The sequence below is a fragment of the Pygocentrus nattereri genome, chromosome 5 (genome assembly GCF_015220715.1).
Source record: "Pygocentrus nattereri isolate fPygNat1 chromosome 5, fPygNat1.pri, whole genome shotgun sequence".
Taxonomy (NCBI): domain Eukaryota; kingdom Metazoa; phylum Chordata; class Actinopteri; order Characiformes; family Serrasalmidae; genus Pygocentrus; species Pygocentrus nattereri.
Genome location: NC_051215.1, coordinates 13,970,246 through 13,988,327, shown reverse-complemented (window position 1 = coordinate 13,988,327; position 18,082 = coordinate 13,970,246). Strand labels below are relative to the sequence as shown.

The window sequence follows — 18,082 nt, the reverse complement described above, 5'->3', positions numbered from 1 at the left end:
CACTGGACGTTGGGAAAAGGCCAACCACAAATATATGTAAATTCTCAATTCTCAAGGACTCAAATGCACAATTAGGGGACCAATTAGGCCTGTTATGGTGAGGAATTTTGAATTGTCAGACAAATAACGGTGAATAATTGTTAATTGTATCTTTTTACGGCACTACAATTTTACAGTCATAAAGCATCTAAAATGGCTTTTTAGCTATCTTGATTAGTTCTTGGCTCAACTTATTGGCTAACGTATATAATTAGCACTGTTCTGCACATACTAATGTGAACCAAAGCTTACTTTTTTCTCACACATTAGCAAATCCCTTACAAAAGGATACTCTACATACGGCAACTGACACCTGAACATACCATTCTGCTAATGTCATTCTGCTTGGTGACTTTATCCTCACCTTTAGGAGTAAAGAGTCGTCCATGGGTTTAAGCTGCAAGTGTTACCAAACACTGAGGAGAATTTTGAACTGCTGACAGAAACAGCTCAAACTTATATATATATATATATATATGATATATTTAGCACTGTCTTCTAAATTTATTATTAAACCTGTTCTTTTGTTGGTTTCCTAAGTCCCTTAATATGCCTGATAGTGTTTTCTGTTTTTTTATTATTTAAATGTTTTTAACTCAATGGATAAAAAAAACTTAATTAAAGTTCCCTGTGTTGCAACATGAACATATGATTGTGAAATATAACTGCAAAATAACCACAGTAAAAAATAAATAAAATAAACCTGAAATTTTCATATCAGGTGTTTTGTCCCACATCACTTTGAATATCATTGAATATGACTTTCATGTGTTTTTTCCATGATATATACTGTTAAGAGTGAGTAACTGTAGTGAGTTTAGCAAAATAGAACAGTGGGTGTTCATCTGAAAAGTCAACAGTTCTTAATATTATTTTTTTATACTATGTAAATGTAATTCATTAAACATTCTATTTGCAGTCTGAATAAACAGGTACAAGTATGTATGCAGACATCCTTCACAAGAAATGACAAAAGTATGGCAAAAACATAAAGTATGTCTTTCCTTTCTATAAAATGCGACTCTACGCAATAATATCTTTTAACGAAAATCAAATCATTTCAAAATATCTCTTCTTCCACTTACAAACATATAATGTAAATATGCATATGGTACCAACTGAAAGTTTGAAATCCACACTTTCAACAGAATTTCTTGGTTTGGACCACAGAGTTATGAATGAGAAATAATTAATAAAAATGACCTTTTTTTATTGTCAGTGATAAATGCAACTTGTGAAGCTTTATGTCTTCACATTGCAATTATACATCAAACTGATCCTAATATGTTTTAACCAGTTATGTAATCAAATTTATATTACTGTAGATACCCAGAGTGCTTGTTCAACATACTTTTTGATGCCCAAACTACACAAAGAAGAATAATGCACTACTTCTGGCGAAGAGCAAATGAAACGAACTGGTGGGCTCCAGCTCAGTGCACAGACATCCAAAATGAATGAGCAAATTAACTGTGAGGTCTTTAGACTCTGGTTTAAAGCCTTGTTCTAAAGACAAACACTGTCCGTGGTGCTACTCTGGTTTTATGAGCTGAGGTAGCGGCTTTTAAAGACCCTCTCTGATCATGTCTTTTCACAAAAGCTTAAAGTCTGCTGGCCTAGATCAGAGCGGCAGCAGTATAAGCACTTTCTTTGTGCCCTTAAACCTGGCTGAACCGACACTGGACAAACACTCGGAGCTCAGCCATGGGAAGGGGGCAGTGGGCCAGGCCACAAGCACATGCAGGAATATTTTGACGCATAAGGTCATTCATGCATGTCGTGTCTCTAGTGACCTCTGCTTTCGTCCAGAAGCAGCAATCGATGGCTTGCTCGAAGGGACACAGTTAAAACATTGAATTAACTGCCACGTAGAAGGCATAAGTGTTTAATAATCACCAGTAAATGAAGGCGGTCATAGTTAATTCAGCACTTGTGTTTTGCTCGTTATGGAACACTGTTTATCAGATGAATATCCAGCAATTTGCTCTAGGTATTATGAACCTACTAAGTATTCAGGGGTGTTTGAGCAGGGTAAAAGCCAAAGTGTGCTGGACTAAGGCCCTACAGGACTCATGATGGACACCACTGAGTTATGGGTTTTACCAAAAGGCAAATAAATGTTGCAGAGATGTACTGCTTAGTATTTAAAATGTTTTCCTTTTTAATTAATAGTAAATGATTTTACTTATCAAAAAAAGAAACCCACATATCAAAGGAATGCAGTTGCAAGCACATACCTGTTGATTGCATCTATTTTCTCATCTCCTAAATAGTTGGAGTCTTGGCCCCGTGGGAGCTTTTGGTGGAAATCAGGAAAGCACAGGCCTCCGTCTCTCCTCCCGTAGTACTGGCAGAACTCGTCCACGTCAGCTTGGAACAGCTCTACCAAACACAGACAGACAACTGCGCTCAGCCTGACAAACACACCACACAGTCTTTAGGGGATGATGTAATCACCTCCAAACCCGGCCGAATCCCCCGTAGGTAAAGCTGTTCCCCAGGCAAGCTCGCGCAACTCCAGACACTTCACCACAGGCTCAAGCTAAAGCCCATCTGTGGCTATGGTGCAGCAGTGGGACACTATGAAATGTCAGCTTCAGCAGTTAATGTTATTGTTGCTCACTTCACAAATGTGAACCAAACCGCTCTTCAGCCTGAACCGACGACCTCTGACCTGGAGGTTACATACAGCAGAAAACTTAACTGCGCTCAGTAATTTATGCTGCTCTCTAAATCTGTGATATCAGCACAGCGAGATACAAAAAAAAAAAAAAAAAAAACACTTTCAGTCATATGTGGCCTGCATGTGGAAGTGTTAGACTTTCTGTTGTGGTGCAGATCATGAAATGTGAGCATGCATACCAAACACTTGCTCTCCAGCACATTTTTTAGCTGGAACATGTAGGTCAAGTCCAAATAAATGATGAACACACACCCAGGTTTGATTGATTATACTTTGCAGATTAGATGTGCTTTTAGGGAAAACACCCTTACTTATTTCTCTATTAACAGCCAGCATAAATCTCTCAACACTCTAAAAGGTCCAAAATGTTGGCCAATAAGAAGATGTGAATAGTGAAAACTTAGTCTGGTGTTTGGTTAAACAAACAGTTCCCTGGATGCTCCCTGTAATATGAAAAACTGGTATCAACCATTAAGGCAACTTTTTACAGATCAGTATCAGCTATATTGAACATAATCAAATTCAACATGACCAAATTCAGATGCTTTACTAAGATTATTAAGGCTATTTTACCTCTTTTATATTACTGCTATCTGCTGCTCTGTATGTGCTATTTATGTCACAGACGTAACATAAATGAATATTATCCTCAACTTGTATCAGGGAAGCATGTTTTAAGTTAACAAATTCTTTAAATTTCTGCAATAAAACATAAATAAAAACAGAATACGATGATTTGCAAATCCTTTTCAACCTATATTCAATTGAATACACTACAAAAACAAGATATTTAATGTTCAAAGGGATAAACTTTATTGTTTTTTGCAAATATTCACTCATTTTGAATTTGATGCCTGCAACATGTTCCAAAGAAGTTGGGACAGGGGCATGTTTACCACTGTGTTACATCACCTTTCCTTTTAACAACACTCAATAAGCCTTTGGGAACTGAGGACACTAATTGTTGAAGCTTTGTAGGTGGAATTCTTTCCCATTCTTGCTTGATGTACAACTTCAGTTGCTCAACAGTCCGGGGTCTCCGTTGTCGTATTTTGTGCTTCATAATGGGCCACACATTTTCAATGGGAGACAGGTCTGGACTGCAGGCAGGCCAGTCTAGTACCTGCACTCTTTTACTACAAAGCCACGCTGTTGTAACACGTGCAGAATGTGGCTTGGCACTGTCTTGCTGAAATAAGCAGGGACTTCCCTGAAAAAGACGTTGCTTGGATGGCAGCATATGTTGCTCCAAACCTGTATGTTCCTTTCAGCATTAATGGTGCCTTCACAGATGTGATATATGGCTTTCACTTTGCATGGCAGAGTTTTAACTTGCACTTTTAGATGGAGCCACAAACTGGGTTCACTGACAATGGTTTTCTGAAGTGTTCCTGAGCCCATGTGATAATATCCGTTACAGAATGATGTCGGATTTTAATGCATTGCCACCTCAGGGATCGAAGGTCACGGGCATTCAATGTTGGTTTTCTGCCTTGCCGCTTACTTGCAGAGATTTCTCCAGAGAATCTTTTGATGATATTATGGACTGTAGATGATGAAATCCCTAAATTCCTTGCAATTGCACCTTGAGAAACGTTGTTCTTAAACTGGACTATTTGCTCACGCAGTTGTTCACAAAGTGTTGAACCTCGCCCCATCCTAGCTTGTGAACGACTGAGCCTTTCAGGGATGCTCACTTTATACCCAATCATGACACTCAACTGCTTCCAATTAACCTGTTCACCTGTGGAATGTTCCAAACAGGTGTTTTTTTGAGCATTCCTCAACTTTCCCAGTCTTTTGTTGCCCCTGTCCCAACTTCTTTGGAACGTGTTGCAGGCATCAAATTCAAAATGAGTGAATATTGGCAAAAAAAAATAAAGTTTATCCGTCTGAACATTAAACATCTTGTCTTTGTAGTGTATTCAATTGAATATAGGTTGAAAAGGATTTGCAAATCATTGTATTCTGCTTTTATTTATGTTTTACAAAACGTCCCAACTTCACTGGAATTGGGGTTGTATGTGTAAAATTTGAATGATATTTTACGCTGTTACACACTTAATAGTAACAGGGCATTCAAGGCAAGGAGAAGCCTACTTTGCGCATGTTAGAGCAAAATGAGATATGACTACATGAAATGTTCATTTCAATAAGGCAGTCAAAACAATGCATGTGTTCAGATTGCAACACTATGTACTTTGATTGATTTTCCTCCTTTAATGTGCATGAAATGTGGATGCACATGACGGTTTATATACTAAATTATTAGAAACACAGAGCCCATTGTATTAAGCTTTTGGCAGTTTCAGGTGCAAATCAGACACATTCATCCCACACAACATCCAAAAACCTTGCAGGCTGTATGCATCATATACAATATGCATGGAAAGCATAGGAGAATGGTGCAGAAAAATAGGAGTAGATATTGGAAGTGTGGCAGATTACATAGACCACAGGTTTTTTTTTTTAAGTTTAGGCACCAATTTGATGAGAATTTTTTATCTGCCTTTTAAAAGCAGGTATAAATGTACCATAATGTCTCAATATCAAATTGTTGGTAAACTCCTCTAAAATATAACAATATTTTAACTCTCAAAATCAAACTGTGTGTATGAAGAGACACAGCATAAAACGTGCCTTGGTGTGGCTGCAGTAAGTCCTCGCAGTTGGCGTTTCTTAAATTCTGTTTTCTTTTTAGCTAGACTGATTTCTTAACACTCTTATCTCTGAACTTTCATCATCTCTAGTGTCTCAGACCTGCTGACTGTTGAGTTATTTCACTGTGGCTTTTAAACCCTGTGTGCAGTTAGTCGGCCACCCCATGTGTTTCAATTTCATACACAATGTGAGCTCATACTGAAGTCGCGTCAAGACACATTTTGTGCTGCATATGCACAAATGTACTACTGGTGCTCATTAAATTGGGATCAGGGCAAAAGGATATTATATTATATAATATATATTGCATGTTTGTTATAAAACCTAATAGGCAAACCATTTCTTTCTCTTTCTTTCTCTTTCACTGCATTTGCGACAAAAATCTCAAAGTAAGTAAAGTGGTCACTCAATATTTGAGTTATATTTGAGAGTTATTTACTTCAACTGGATGTCTGCATTAGCTCTCGCTTTACCTTGGTACAGCATAGCTAAACACTATAGTTTATAATTCTGGTATACACTAAATTTTAAGCTATAACTGTTTTTTTTTTTATTTTTATCCCTAATGTACTACACAATATCATTAAAACATGCAACAATTATATACAGTTTAGCTATAGATCTACAGTTAGAAATAGAAATAGATGCATCCTATGCAGGTGATTGTCATAGAATCTAATAAATCGACTTGGTGTATAAAAAAAAAACCAAAAACGCTCCCAACATTCACCCTGTTTGTAAAGGACACATCACTTATTCCAACTAACAGCATTGCTGAGGCATTCCCAGCAATGTCCTTCCATCTGTGGGCCTGAAAGGCAGCACCTGGACCTGGGGGAGAAAATCGGGCTGCCTGAGTATCGTTAGCAGCCCCACAGTGGCCTAAAAACAACCAGGCTGATACAGTTTCCTCTAAGCTAAACCCTCATGGGGGGAGACAGCAAACACACCAGGGATAGAAACACAAACATACTCCTCTCCTTGCTTTCATCTTCGCCAAGCTCCTCCACACCGCCTGACAAGTGTGTGTTTGTGTGTGGTGGTGGTGGTGGCGGTGGGGGTGACCACACCAACAACAGAGGTGATAGGATATCCCCAAACATCTAAACACAACACAGAGATCAAACACACACCCCTACACAGCCATGCCACCCACGCACAAGCCATAGTGGTTATCTTAGGCCTGCTGGAGTGTGAGTGCTGAGATAGGTCAAAAAAAATACTGTGCGTCATATTGGTATGGGGGAGTGAAGCAATAAATGCCTTTCCACTGCCCATCAAAAGTTTTTCAAGATATTTTTCATAAAACATTGCACCAAGTATGAAATGTGTTATAAGCTTTATGATAAGAGAAACATTATAGGCATTTTCTTAACTGAAGAGCAAAAAGGTCACATTTCAAAGGAATTAGAGGTTTCCCCAAACTTTTGGCAAGCTATGTTCACGCATATAAGATATATCAGATATATTTGCCTTTGTCGCTGTTGATAAAGGACAGTATTCAGTAAACTGTCACTGTCTGAACAAAACCTAATATCTCAAGATGATAACAAGAAAAGGAAAAAATATTCTTAACTTGTAATGGAAGTTAATGTAACAAGACTTTTATCGAAATCATTCTGGACTGTTTTTCTTAGTTCATTAATTGTGAAATTTTAACATAAGGTAACTAGAGTTTTAACATTAAACAAACAAAAAAAAAAAGACAAACATGTAGATATAAGGTTTTTGTGCAACACTGCTTAAATTCTGCTCCTTCGATTGAAACAAATCAATCTGTTGGCATTGCACAATGCTGCCCTTATTGTTGGATGATTTGCAATACAATAAACAAGCATACTTGTACAAGCATATTTAAAACTGAATTCACCTCAGTAAGAGCTGTTTACTGATTGGTTTAATCTTAATAAATGGTAACTGAAGTGTAAATGGTATTCCATTTTATTCATGTGTTTTCTTGTTCAAAAAGGTGATCTGTGACATGAAAAAAGTTTCGTTTTCTGAGATCACTATCTTTCACGTTCTTTCAAATAAATACAAAGACCGCTCTGAGATATCTCATTAAACTGCACAAATGCAGCATTTTTGCACTGATCTTAAACGGTTAATGTGTTTCCATAGTGTGTCTGTAAGCAAGGCGGCTTGTCTGATTCACCACCATTCATTTTAAGCCCACTGATCAACAGTGACTAAAAAACTTTCATCAAGAGCAAAGATTAAGTCAGGCATGTCGTGCAAAAAGGATATTATGCTATTTGAAAGTAAATTTGGCTCGTTTCAAAATTGTAGTCTTTATCAGGCTGATCACATTTAATGAGGCAATGAAGCAATAAACTGTAATAGTCTAACGTTGTGGTAGCCATGCTGCTCTAAGACTGTAGGATACAGGCCTGACTTTTGTTTTTGCTTCAATCTTGCACAAGAAACTGTTGAAAATGTTTTTTGTGGGTTAAAAAATAGGACTGTAACCTTAGAAACATTCAAATGAAGAAAACTTTTCTGTACATGAAAAATGGTCCAATTTGGGAAATTTATTAGGAACAACATAACTAAACATATGACAAAATTACTGTGTGGCCACACACTGTCTCTGCCTCTCTACAATACGTCACGGTTGTATTGTACTGCCCTGAGAGTGAGAGAGAGGGAGGGAGAGAGACAGGGAGAGAGAGAGAGGCTGTGTCCACATCCCCAGCACTATGGTTATACTTCCATCTGGTTATCTTCCAAAGCAACCTGGGTGGCCACCCAAAGTACTTGACATCTTGATGCACTTCAGCAGTTTTACATATACACAACCTTTGTAGAAAAATAAATGTGTCATTCGTCACCACATATGCTGATTTTGGAGGGGGAAGTGGAGGGGGGGGGCTGAGTCTTTAGTCTTTTTGGCCTGGACTCCTGTTCTCTTGCCTTTACTGCTTTCAGACATGCCTCCCTCTCTTTCTCATTCTCTCTCTCTGTATCTCTGTACAATTCTGTACAAGGCTTCTGAATAGACAGAACTGATTGTTTTTGAGCAGCAATCAGTTTTAAATGGACACTCAAATGTAGTGTAGATTTTATGTTTGGTGGGGGGGCGGCGGCGTTGATTTACTTGTGCGTGTGTGGCCTGTGTTCTGGAGACTGTTGCCTGTTTGCATATCTTCCCCATCTAATCTGTTATGCCTACACAGATAGGAAGAGGTTTTGGCCCGGCAGCCAACTTGTGCATACCATTCCATCTGATGGAATGCACCAAACAGTGACAGTTGCAGCCCTGTGCACTGACCCACCCAGGCAAACAGAGGAAGTTTGTTTCTGATGTCATTCATGCTATGGCGAAAACATAAACCCTGATATAGCCTCGCTCCTTACCGACTTTTTTCCATTTCTGCCCAGCGGCAAGCCGGTGTTGTTTGTGTTTTTTTGAATGTACCACCAAGAAAAACAAACTGATGATGAGAGCGGCCTTAAACAGCTGGTATTTTCCGCTGCATCATGCACAGTGAGCGTGTGTGCGTGTGTTTGTGTGTGCATGGGTTTGTGTGTGTGTGTTCTCCTGGTGGGGCAAGGTGTCAGAGTCAGTCATGTCTAGACCATAGTTGTGCACACACACACACACACACACACACACACACCGAACACATCATAGTAAGCTCCAGTGACGTAAACCCAGACACTTGCCAAAGAATCATGGGGAAGAAACTGGTCATAAAACCATTCATTCACAGCTCCAGATTGTGGGACTTTGTTTGGGGTGTGTCCACTCATGGGTGTTGAGGTGTGTGTCTGACAGCTGGGACATGAGAGTGTGTGCGAGAGCACCACTTGGTTCAGGGCTGCTTAGAGCGGGGAGATACAAATGCACGACAATGGTAAATGTTCGCTGCTCTATTATATTATATTTGGGATCACTAAATGGTACATTCCCCGCGACCCTGACGGAGAAGTGGCTTAGAAAATGGATGGATGGATGGATAAATGGTACATTTGAATTTCTGTGTTGGCGATTTTTTTTAATTATGCATGGCCAAATAACCATTTTTCACCACAAACTCATGCATGTTCACCAAAGTATCTGGCAAAAACTAATAATAAACATTGTATTTTACTCAGTGTTTAGCTAACTCAATAAGCCACAGAACTGTAACAAAACCCCATGATAAAGTCCTACTTCTAGCGGCTTATTGCTTTTATAAAATGGCAACAAAATAAAATATGATAAAATACAAACGCTGAGTATGTCAGTTCATTTCTAAATAATAATAAACGCATAAAACAATTCATTTGCCATGAAATGTAGTCTGTTTAGTGTAGACAATCTAAGCAAATGTAGAGCGCTGAATGAGGACAAGAACTTTCACTCACCCATCAGTGTATAATTCAGACTTTTCATGAACTTTTAAAATGTTATATTAGAATATGTCAGTGTTTAACACTGAAACATTTGCCTTGTAAGTTTTTATCAATTTACCACAATACTAGTTTTATAACAATAATATTAATTTCCACTACTGCCTCTATGTGATTTCAGTTTATTGCTGATCTGTGCAATACTAGAAGATTTGAGGCTTGTAATACATTAATGCAAATATTTTTTACTTTGTATGCTGCGGTTTTACAGTGTTTCAAAGTAAATATTTCAGTTTTAATCCTAACTCTAACTCTGAATATAAATGGAGGGACCTGTCAGCTGTTTGTCGAGTTGATCAGCCTGTTTATAGTTGTTAAGAAAATAAGTACACGATCCCTGTTTCTTAAAAAGGGTATGTTATGTACCTTTCCAGGCCATTACTTCATGTGTGAAGGCCTGAGTTTATATTTTGTATCTTTAGTATGACATATATTGGCTTTACAGTAACAAGTATACAGTAACAAACTATAGCCATGTTAAGTCATTACCAAGGTTAGCTACCTTGTTTGTTAATTCTCTTATGTTACTTCTTTTGCTGAGTGCCTTGCTATTCATCTGCTGCTGTAACACTGTGAATTTCCCCATTGTGGGACTAATAACGGATTACCTTATCTTACATGCATGCCGATGCCTGGTCCCATCAATCAGAATTGAGGTGGTCATATATACGCACATATATAACCATCCGTTTTATAAATCTGAATCCCAGAAAAAAAGTGTTGTTTCAGCCAACAAATCACAGGATTTGCATTTCTGACCATAAACTCATGCATATTCAACAAATTTATCTGGTCAAATCCAAGCACTGGTTAAGCGGCTTTTACCACATTTTAAATTGCACCAAAAGCCAGAAATATTTAGAAATTCACATAATCCTTCCAGTGGAGGGACTGAAATGCAGTGTGCCTGGTGCTGAAGGAGCTTAGAGAATTTCCAAAGCATTGTGTGGGATGGCATTGTGGGGAAAAAAAGACAAGCAGTAGGCCCTGAACGCCAGAGCTTAACTGTTGACTAATTAATCACTCAGCTTTGTTAGGGTTTGCCAGAAGCCTCCAGCACCATATTTGTGTGTGTGTGTGTGTGTGTGTGTGTGTGTGTAATGTGATTCATGACCCATAAACAGCAGTGGCCAGTACAGCGGGATAAGGCAATACCATGGCACAGTGTCTTTGCGTAGAATCTCTGGAATGGTAATCCTTGTATTCTAACCTTTACTACGGTTTTCGTCAAACATTTGGAAAGGGTTTGGATCTGACGTCTTTTTCTGCAGGCTTTGGACTAAGTAAGCATGCTATAAATGTACATGTACTCACGGAACAGAAAAAGTGGGGAGCTCTAGTGCACAGCAGTACAGTTGTTCATAGCGCTCTTAACTGTTCATCATGCAAGGATAAAGGTGGAATTTGCTGAGATGCTGTCTTTTTAAAAAACGTACAGCTTTTTTCTATGCAAGCATTTAGGTTCAACTTAGGGTTTTGTAACCAAACATAAACGCTTCTACACTACCTGTGAAAGGTTTGGGGATAACTAGCTCCATAAACTTACCGAATCAGCATGTTTGCTTTGTCAGGTGGTAATAACTTGCTCATGAAGGAAGGATACCAATATCACACATCTAAATAATTGTGAGAGTATTTGTGACAGTGCTACCTTGTGAATGACGCCAAAGGTCAGACACTTTATCCCCTTGTGATGTCAAGGCAATTTGTACCAAATCTTTTGACAGACTGGGTAAATAATCTTTAAAAAAAAAACATCAAATATGATCTTCTTTTAATATGTTTTGTGTTTGTGTGTTACCTGGTACATGTCCCCTGCAGGTGTAGTAGAACTCTCGACAGTACTCGGGGCAGAGGCGGGGCAGGTCAGGCTCGCGGTACCGTGAGGACTCTTCCTCAGGTGAGTGGAATAGCATCTGGGCATGAGGAGAGCAGCGGGCACACTTTATCTCCTGCAGCAGTCTGGAACATTCCGTATTATTGGTGGAATAGATCTGAGGAGATCAGGCAAGGAAAGGTTAAAATCATCACAATGATGCTGCCAAAGAAATGTTACAGTTTATTTAAGTCTGAGTTTAGTCTTCATGCCTTGGTTTGGCTATGTGGAAACAGTATTCCTCTACACTGGATCAAAACAGTGCAAAGGTTTAATCTGCCATTTCAGTCTTAATTCCAGCCTATGAATTCCATGATTCACTGTAAAACTGAATGAAGGAAGGCATTTGACTGGTCATAAAAGTGCCATAAAAGTTCAAAAACTGAACAATGAATCTTAATTTATGAGCAATGTAGCTTCTCTCTAATGTTATACGTTCTCATGTTTAAGAACCATGAGACATCTGATCTCTGTACTCCACCAGAGGGCACTGAAGACCCTCCGTCTTATGCTTTAAAGAAGGAAGCATAGAAAGACTACTGCAGTCGCCTAAAGGCTGCTGTACAATGAATGATCACTTGACGCGACCAGCAGTGAGTATAGTAGTGAGTAGCCTTAAGAGTCCTTGGTGTAACTTTACTCACTTACTTGTTTATCTGTTTGTTTGTTTGTGGTGGTGGTGAGGGTGGGTGGGGTTATTCCAAATATTTGAATATTTTTCAAATATCTTACAAATACCAATATCAATAATATTTGACTGAAAACCCCATCCCTAGTAAATTCATCCCCATCATTTTAGCTATCATCCCCATCATTTTAGCTATCATCCCCATCATTTTAGCTATCATCCCCATCATTTTAGCCCATTTATTTTAGACAAAATATGGTAGATACTTGATCTGCTCAAATATGACTTATACTGATTGCAGTTTGGGAGCGCTAATCTCACAAACTGCACAGCATATTTTTTCATGCTTAAATTAACTCAGGGGCCATAGAGCATTTCAACGTCTCTTGCATCAATTAAGCTGAGTTAGTACAGGCTTAAAAACAATTAATCTGCTGCTACATCTCACATGCTGACATCATTCCGTGCCAAAAAATTAATGAAGCAGAGTGAAACGGAGCACAGCGAGCGTAATCGAAACGTTACCAAACAAATGTAAGCAAATAGGTCTGGGTTGAGAAAATTAGCAGGCTTATTTACGTAACAAATTAGCTGTAATAAAACAACGGTGTAATGGGCCTCCCCTCAGCAGGCGTGTGCCTGTGCCCCAGCAGCAGCCGCCTGGTACACACTCGCAAGCTCTGTGTGAGGTCCGTGTGTAAACACCAATTTAGAGATAGACAGGCACATCGTTCCACCGCTGGTATCAACAAATTAGCGGTCTGTCCAAGTCAATTAGAGCTGCAGAGTCTACATACCCCGTGGACTACCTCAATAGGAACCTATATCCTAAAGAATGTTCAAGTTTTCACATAATAAAAATATACACTGGATGTAAAAACAGTAGCAGCAGCCTCGAAGCCTCAATTTTCGGTGTACTTTTGTCCATTTTTACAAGTAGTAGTATCTCGTATAGCATCAGAAGCCACATAAATAAGTCTTTTTGAGATTATTTACACTGATTTGGCTAGACGCAAGTGTGTGATCATTCAGAACTGCCCAGTGCTAACTGGCGGAGCATAATCTCCCATTACATGTTAGCTACATTAGATTTAGCTCCAGTCCAAAACTAAATAAGCAAAATTCAGACACCAAACATGACTTGGCTGATCAACATCTGGGGTAAGGGGAAAACTGCAAATTTGGACGTTGTTGCCAACATATCACCGTAATCCATTAAATGGTCTCGACTTGCCAACTTTTGTCACATACTTCTATAACTTAAGAATAACTCCAGTTTGCATTGTAGTCTATGTATTTACTGAGTAATGGGCCATATCATGTAACCAGCCTGAAGTTTAAGGGGTTAATTTACTACTTCCAATCCGAATAGACAGGTAAGAAAGGAGGGATGGGCTAAAGAACTGCTCCCATGACCACACACATGATAAGAAAGATAAAACTATGGTTATTCTTTAAGACATACTGCATGTGACAAGCCTTTGCAGATCCAGGCTGTTACAGAGAAGCATCTCTTCCCTTCTCGGTCTAGTGCTCTTGGTTGGTTCCCCAGCTTTTCTAAGTGCCTACTCCCCTGCTCTAAATCGCCCATTGATTTAGTGAGCCATGGACTGGCACATGGTCCATGGAGAGGAGCATTTGTGTGCTCTCAACCATGCCCTGTGCCCATATGCTGCTGGGATGGGCTCCAGTGATGCCATCACCCACATCACAAACAAGAGGACTTTTGTTTGTTGCGTTAGGGGAAAATAACACTCAGAAGTATATATGTGCTCTAAAAATTTCAGCGGTTCCTAGAAAAAGTGGTGAAAACCATCAGTACACGTAATGCAGAGCATTCTGAAGTCATATGTAACTCTTGACAAATTGCTCCAAAAGTAGGCGTTGCATATATGTACTAACTCCATTACTCAACAGAGAGAGATTAAGGCCAGTTCATACACCTGGGTCTACATTAATGCCAGTGCTGTAAATGGTTGATTATACAAGGAGATGCATTAAAGGTTGAGAATAATCCATTCTAGTTCTTTTATTAAGCCGACTTTATTTGTCAGTGACATAAATGTCTACACTATAAGCCATTTTCAACACATGGTGTACATTCTATGGCCTGATTGTGAAGACAGCTAATGTTGCATGCCTGTTTATTATTTCTGTCCTTGAGATTTTTTTTTTTTTTAAATCAAGAATCACCATGACCGATCAGTGGGATGTGTGTTAGCAGCTGGTAGGGTTACTTATTAAGACTTGCACAATTCCTTTTGTCAGTGAAATTGCCAGAACAAACATATAAACGAACAAAGACACACTTGAAAACAATTGCTTGTCATTCACCCTCAGACAATGGAGACCGCCAAAGCCTCACAAGGTCACGCCATAAGAGGCAACCAGGAGGGTGGGAGTCACATTGCGTCATGCCATGCATGGATAAGCAGGAGTGTGTGTATATGTGTGTGCAACTGGAGATTCATGACAACAGCATTAGTAAGATATGCAGTCACAGATCAGAGTCTTTTGGTGGAATCCCAAATTAACCTAGAACCCCCCCCTCCCCAAAGAAGCCAACACAACTCAGGCGAGTGTTTAACAGCTTAAGCAAAACACTCTTGGCCCTCTGGGAATAGGTGTAAGTTTTGCGAGGGGGTGGGGGAGCAGGACAAACACTCTCTCCACGGCATTAACACTTGGACAGAGCCGAGGACTTGGGAGAGTGATGTTCTCCAGCTTCACCCATTAGTGAAACTAACAAACACAATGGTGTTGTTGTTATTCTTTTGCCATAAGCTAAAAAGACTCCGTGTGTGGGCAGTGTAGCGGGGAGGAGGAGATGTCGACTCCTTTTTGTTCCATTCAGCCACACTCCCATTTGCATGACTTGAGCAAATTAAATGATGCAATATGGCTTTTTGTCACAAACCAAAGTGCAATGCCACCCAGCCACATATGTTGATTTGCTGAGGCAGTTTACATGAGAAAAGAGGCACCTCTGCATTCACTAGAGAAGCTGTTTTTATTTGCTGGATGGTTGAATTTTCACTTGCAGAAGCCCGTGGAACCAAAGTCGCACAGAATACACCTCAGTCATCACCTAAATCTGCATGCGCATAAAATAAAACAGCATGCTTTAGATGTTTTCTGCATGATTTGCTCAGATAATAACGCATGAACACAGTGACAGCTTTTCTATGAACTTATCTGCTAAGTTACATCATGTCTACACATTTTAATGTCCATATACGAGCTTGCTCAAATGCTTGACCGCCCAGGCAGCCTGTATCAAATGTGATAAACACCTCACAACTTGTGGAAGCATTTCATTCACAGGAGCTGTGCACTTTAAAGAGGAACTCCACCGATTTTTCAGAATGGTGTGAAATGCTTCGTTCTAGGGAAACTTACCAAGTCAGAACTGTTCACAGTGGTGGTGATAGGAACCAAACATACACCTCTAAAAGCTCCTCTAAATGAAATGGTCATGAATGTCCTGATGATGTCTCAGACGTTTTTTATGGTAGTTCTGTGACCCAGTGGTCTAAAATGTATTCTAATCAATATATTTCAATCTATTTATGGACATGTAGGTTTTGGATAGTAAATAAAATGGCTATATTTACACTGTAGACACTGGGACCTTTGGCTCCTGTCACCACGACTGTAAAGAAAACCTGGGTTGGCAAGTTTCTCTACAAATGAAATCACATCAGATCAATCTGAACGACTTTGTATATAATTTAGCCACTGGTTTATGGAGAAAGTTGGAAAAATAGACTGAACTCCCTTCAAATTCGTGCATTTTAGCCCAATCTAACAGTGAACTCTCCTCGTCTTATGCAATGCTGCCCATGTGCTGTTTCTGATTGAAGCGTCTCACCGCCGTGCACGAGCACGTTGCTATGAGAGCTCAACGAACAGCAGCAGTAGTGCAACAGAAGGTAAACACATCAAAACACAGCCCATGCGTGTGCGCAGAGTTCGATACAGGCCGTGAAAGTGAGACGAGGCTGAAGTTAGCTTCTAATTCGAATTTTCCGTTCCGCCTTAAATTGTGCGGCCGTTGCATTCTGGCACATGTACGCCGAAGCAACTCTATTGGGCACTGCTGCGGCATTTAAGGTGGAACGTAAATTTCGTATACAAAGCTGGCGAACAAGAAACCAACTTCAGCCTGGTGAACGTGAGCACCGAGCACTCCGGGGACAGTCCTGGCCACCATGCACACTTGTTTACCTCCATGCATGTGAGCAAACTTCAGTGTAGCTCCTGCCTCTCACCAGGAGGGCTGCACACCACGCTGACTCGTTTACCACCGTGCATTTGAACATTTGCTGAGGCTTTGCTCGTCATGCAGGCTGCTAAAGTACATGCGAACAAACTACAGTAGAGCACAGTCAGCGTGCATGTGGACAAACTTCGGGACAGCCCATGCAACTCAGCGAACTACACGAGCTCTAACTGGAGGCTTGGCCACCACGCCGATCTGTTTACATCCATGCACACGAGCAAACCTCAGTACAGTCCAAAAGTACAGTACTCCGAACCAACACTGGCTACAGTACTGGGCTACTTGTGCGTTGATATATGTGAGCAAAAGCGGAGCCCTGGCTGTTTCCCCTCAGCCCCGTCCCTTTCCACACAACCTGCTTGACCTACCGTGGTGTCTCTTCGGTGGAGGCTCTGGTAGGGCGCTCTGCGGACGGTGCAGCAGGACACTCGCGGGTAAAGCCTGGAGCACACGGCCCCGTCCTCCACGGCCACTTTGCGCTCCTTCTTCTTCAGGCGCCTGGGCAGACTGCCGTCGTAGCATCTCCTCCTCCTCGGGCTGAGCTCGCCCTTCTCTCCCAGCCTGGCCTCGCCGCACTCCCACAGGTTGGCGGCCACGGCCAGCACCAGGACAAACTTCAGATGCCTCATGGTGGAAAAGACCCTCAGTTAAAAAAGAGAACTGCCGCTGCTGCTGAGCAGTCAAAAACGCAGTTAATAAAGTTTATTTGAATACTTTTTTTTTATTCCAGTTCAGCCAAACATAAAAAATACGTGAACGTAAAGTATGTGGGCTTCAGTATTAGTCACGTGAAAGGGAACAAGTGCTGGTTAGGATGGCACGACACAGGCAAAAACGTGTTCTTGCATAATGGTATGCAAAACCCAAGAAAAGAAAGAGAGAAAGAAAGCAAAAAAAAAAAGTCGATCAAAAAGGAGTCTGAGCAGGTTCCCTCGCGCAGACAAAATAAATCCCCCGTTTAGTGCTCTCAGTGGTGGGTGCAGAAGCAGCAGCAGCACCGTGTTGCCTCCTGCAGCGCCTTCAGTGCGCTCACATGGTGCTCGGACTTTTCCACCTTCTTTTTAACCAGCGCGCGAGAAGCGAGAGGGATGACGTGCGCAGGCGTGAGAGCGCGAGAGAGGGGGAGAGAGAGAGAGAGAGAGAGGCTACCTGTTGGGGCAGGACGATGATCCGGGGTAGCCTAGGGCTTCCCAATCCTGATCCCGGAGTAGCCCTGCCCCGCACAGTGTGCTGTTTTCCCTGCGCTAACACACCCAGCTTAAGCTCGGGAATGAGCTGATGAGTTGAGTCAGGTGTGATTGGAGCAATGTGCAGTGGTAGAGAAGCATTGGGAAACCCATTCGCCCTAACTGGGTATGGTAATGATCTGCTGGCCCTGGTCTTCCAATAAATCACTCCAAAAAGCCTGCACAGCTTTAACTCTACTGCTGTCTTCAGATTTAATCTTTGGGGTCAGCAATTTCAACTTCTGAGAAATATTACAGTTCTGGTGGGAATGTTTTCCCTCCTCCACATGGT

The 18,082-nt window shown here is 40.7% G+C and overlaps 1 protein-coding gene across 1 annotated transcript in view; it reads right to left on the bottom strand.

Moving 5' to 3' along the window:
• LOC108429582 (hedgehog interacting protein) overlaps positions 1-17,798 on the bottom strand; it is a 42,299-nt gene extending 24,501 nt beyond the window's left edge. Inside the window, exons 1-3 of the mRNA XM_017701430.2 lie at positions 16,933-17,798; positions 11,580-11,772; positions 2,277-2,421 (exon numbers count right to left, since the gene is read on the bottom strand). Of these exons, the coding sequence (XP_017556919.1) occupies positions 2,277-2,421; positions 11,580-11,772; positions 16,933-17,193 (599 nt within the window). The 5' untranslated portion in view covers positions 17,194-17,798. The remainder of the gene's footprint in view (positions 1-2,276; positions 2,422-11,579; positions 11,773-16,932) is intronic.
• Between the last annotated feature and the right edge of the window lie 284 nt (positions 17,799-18,082).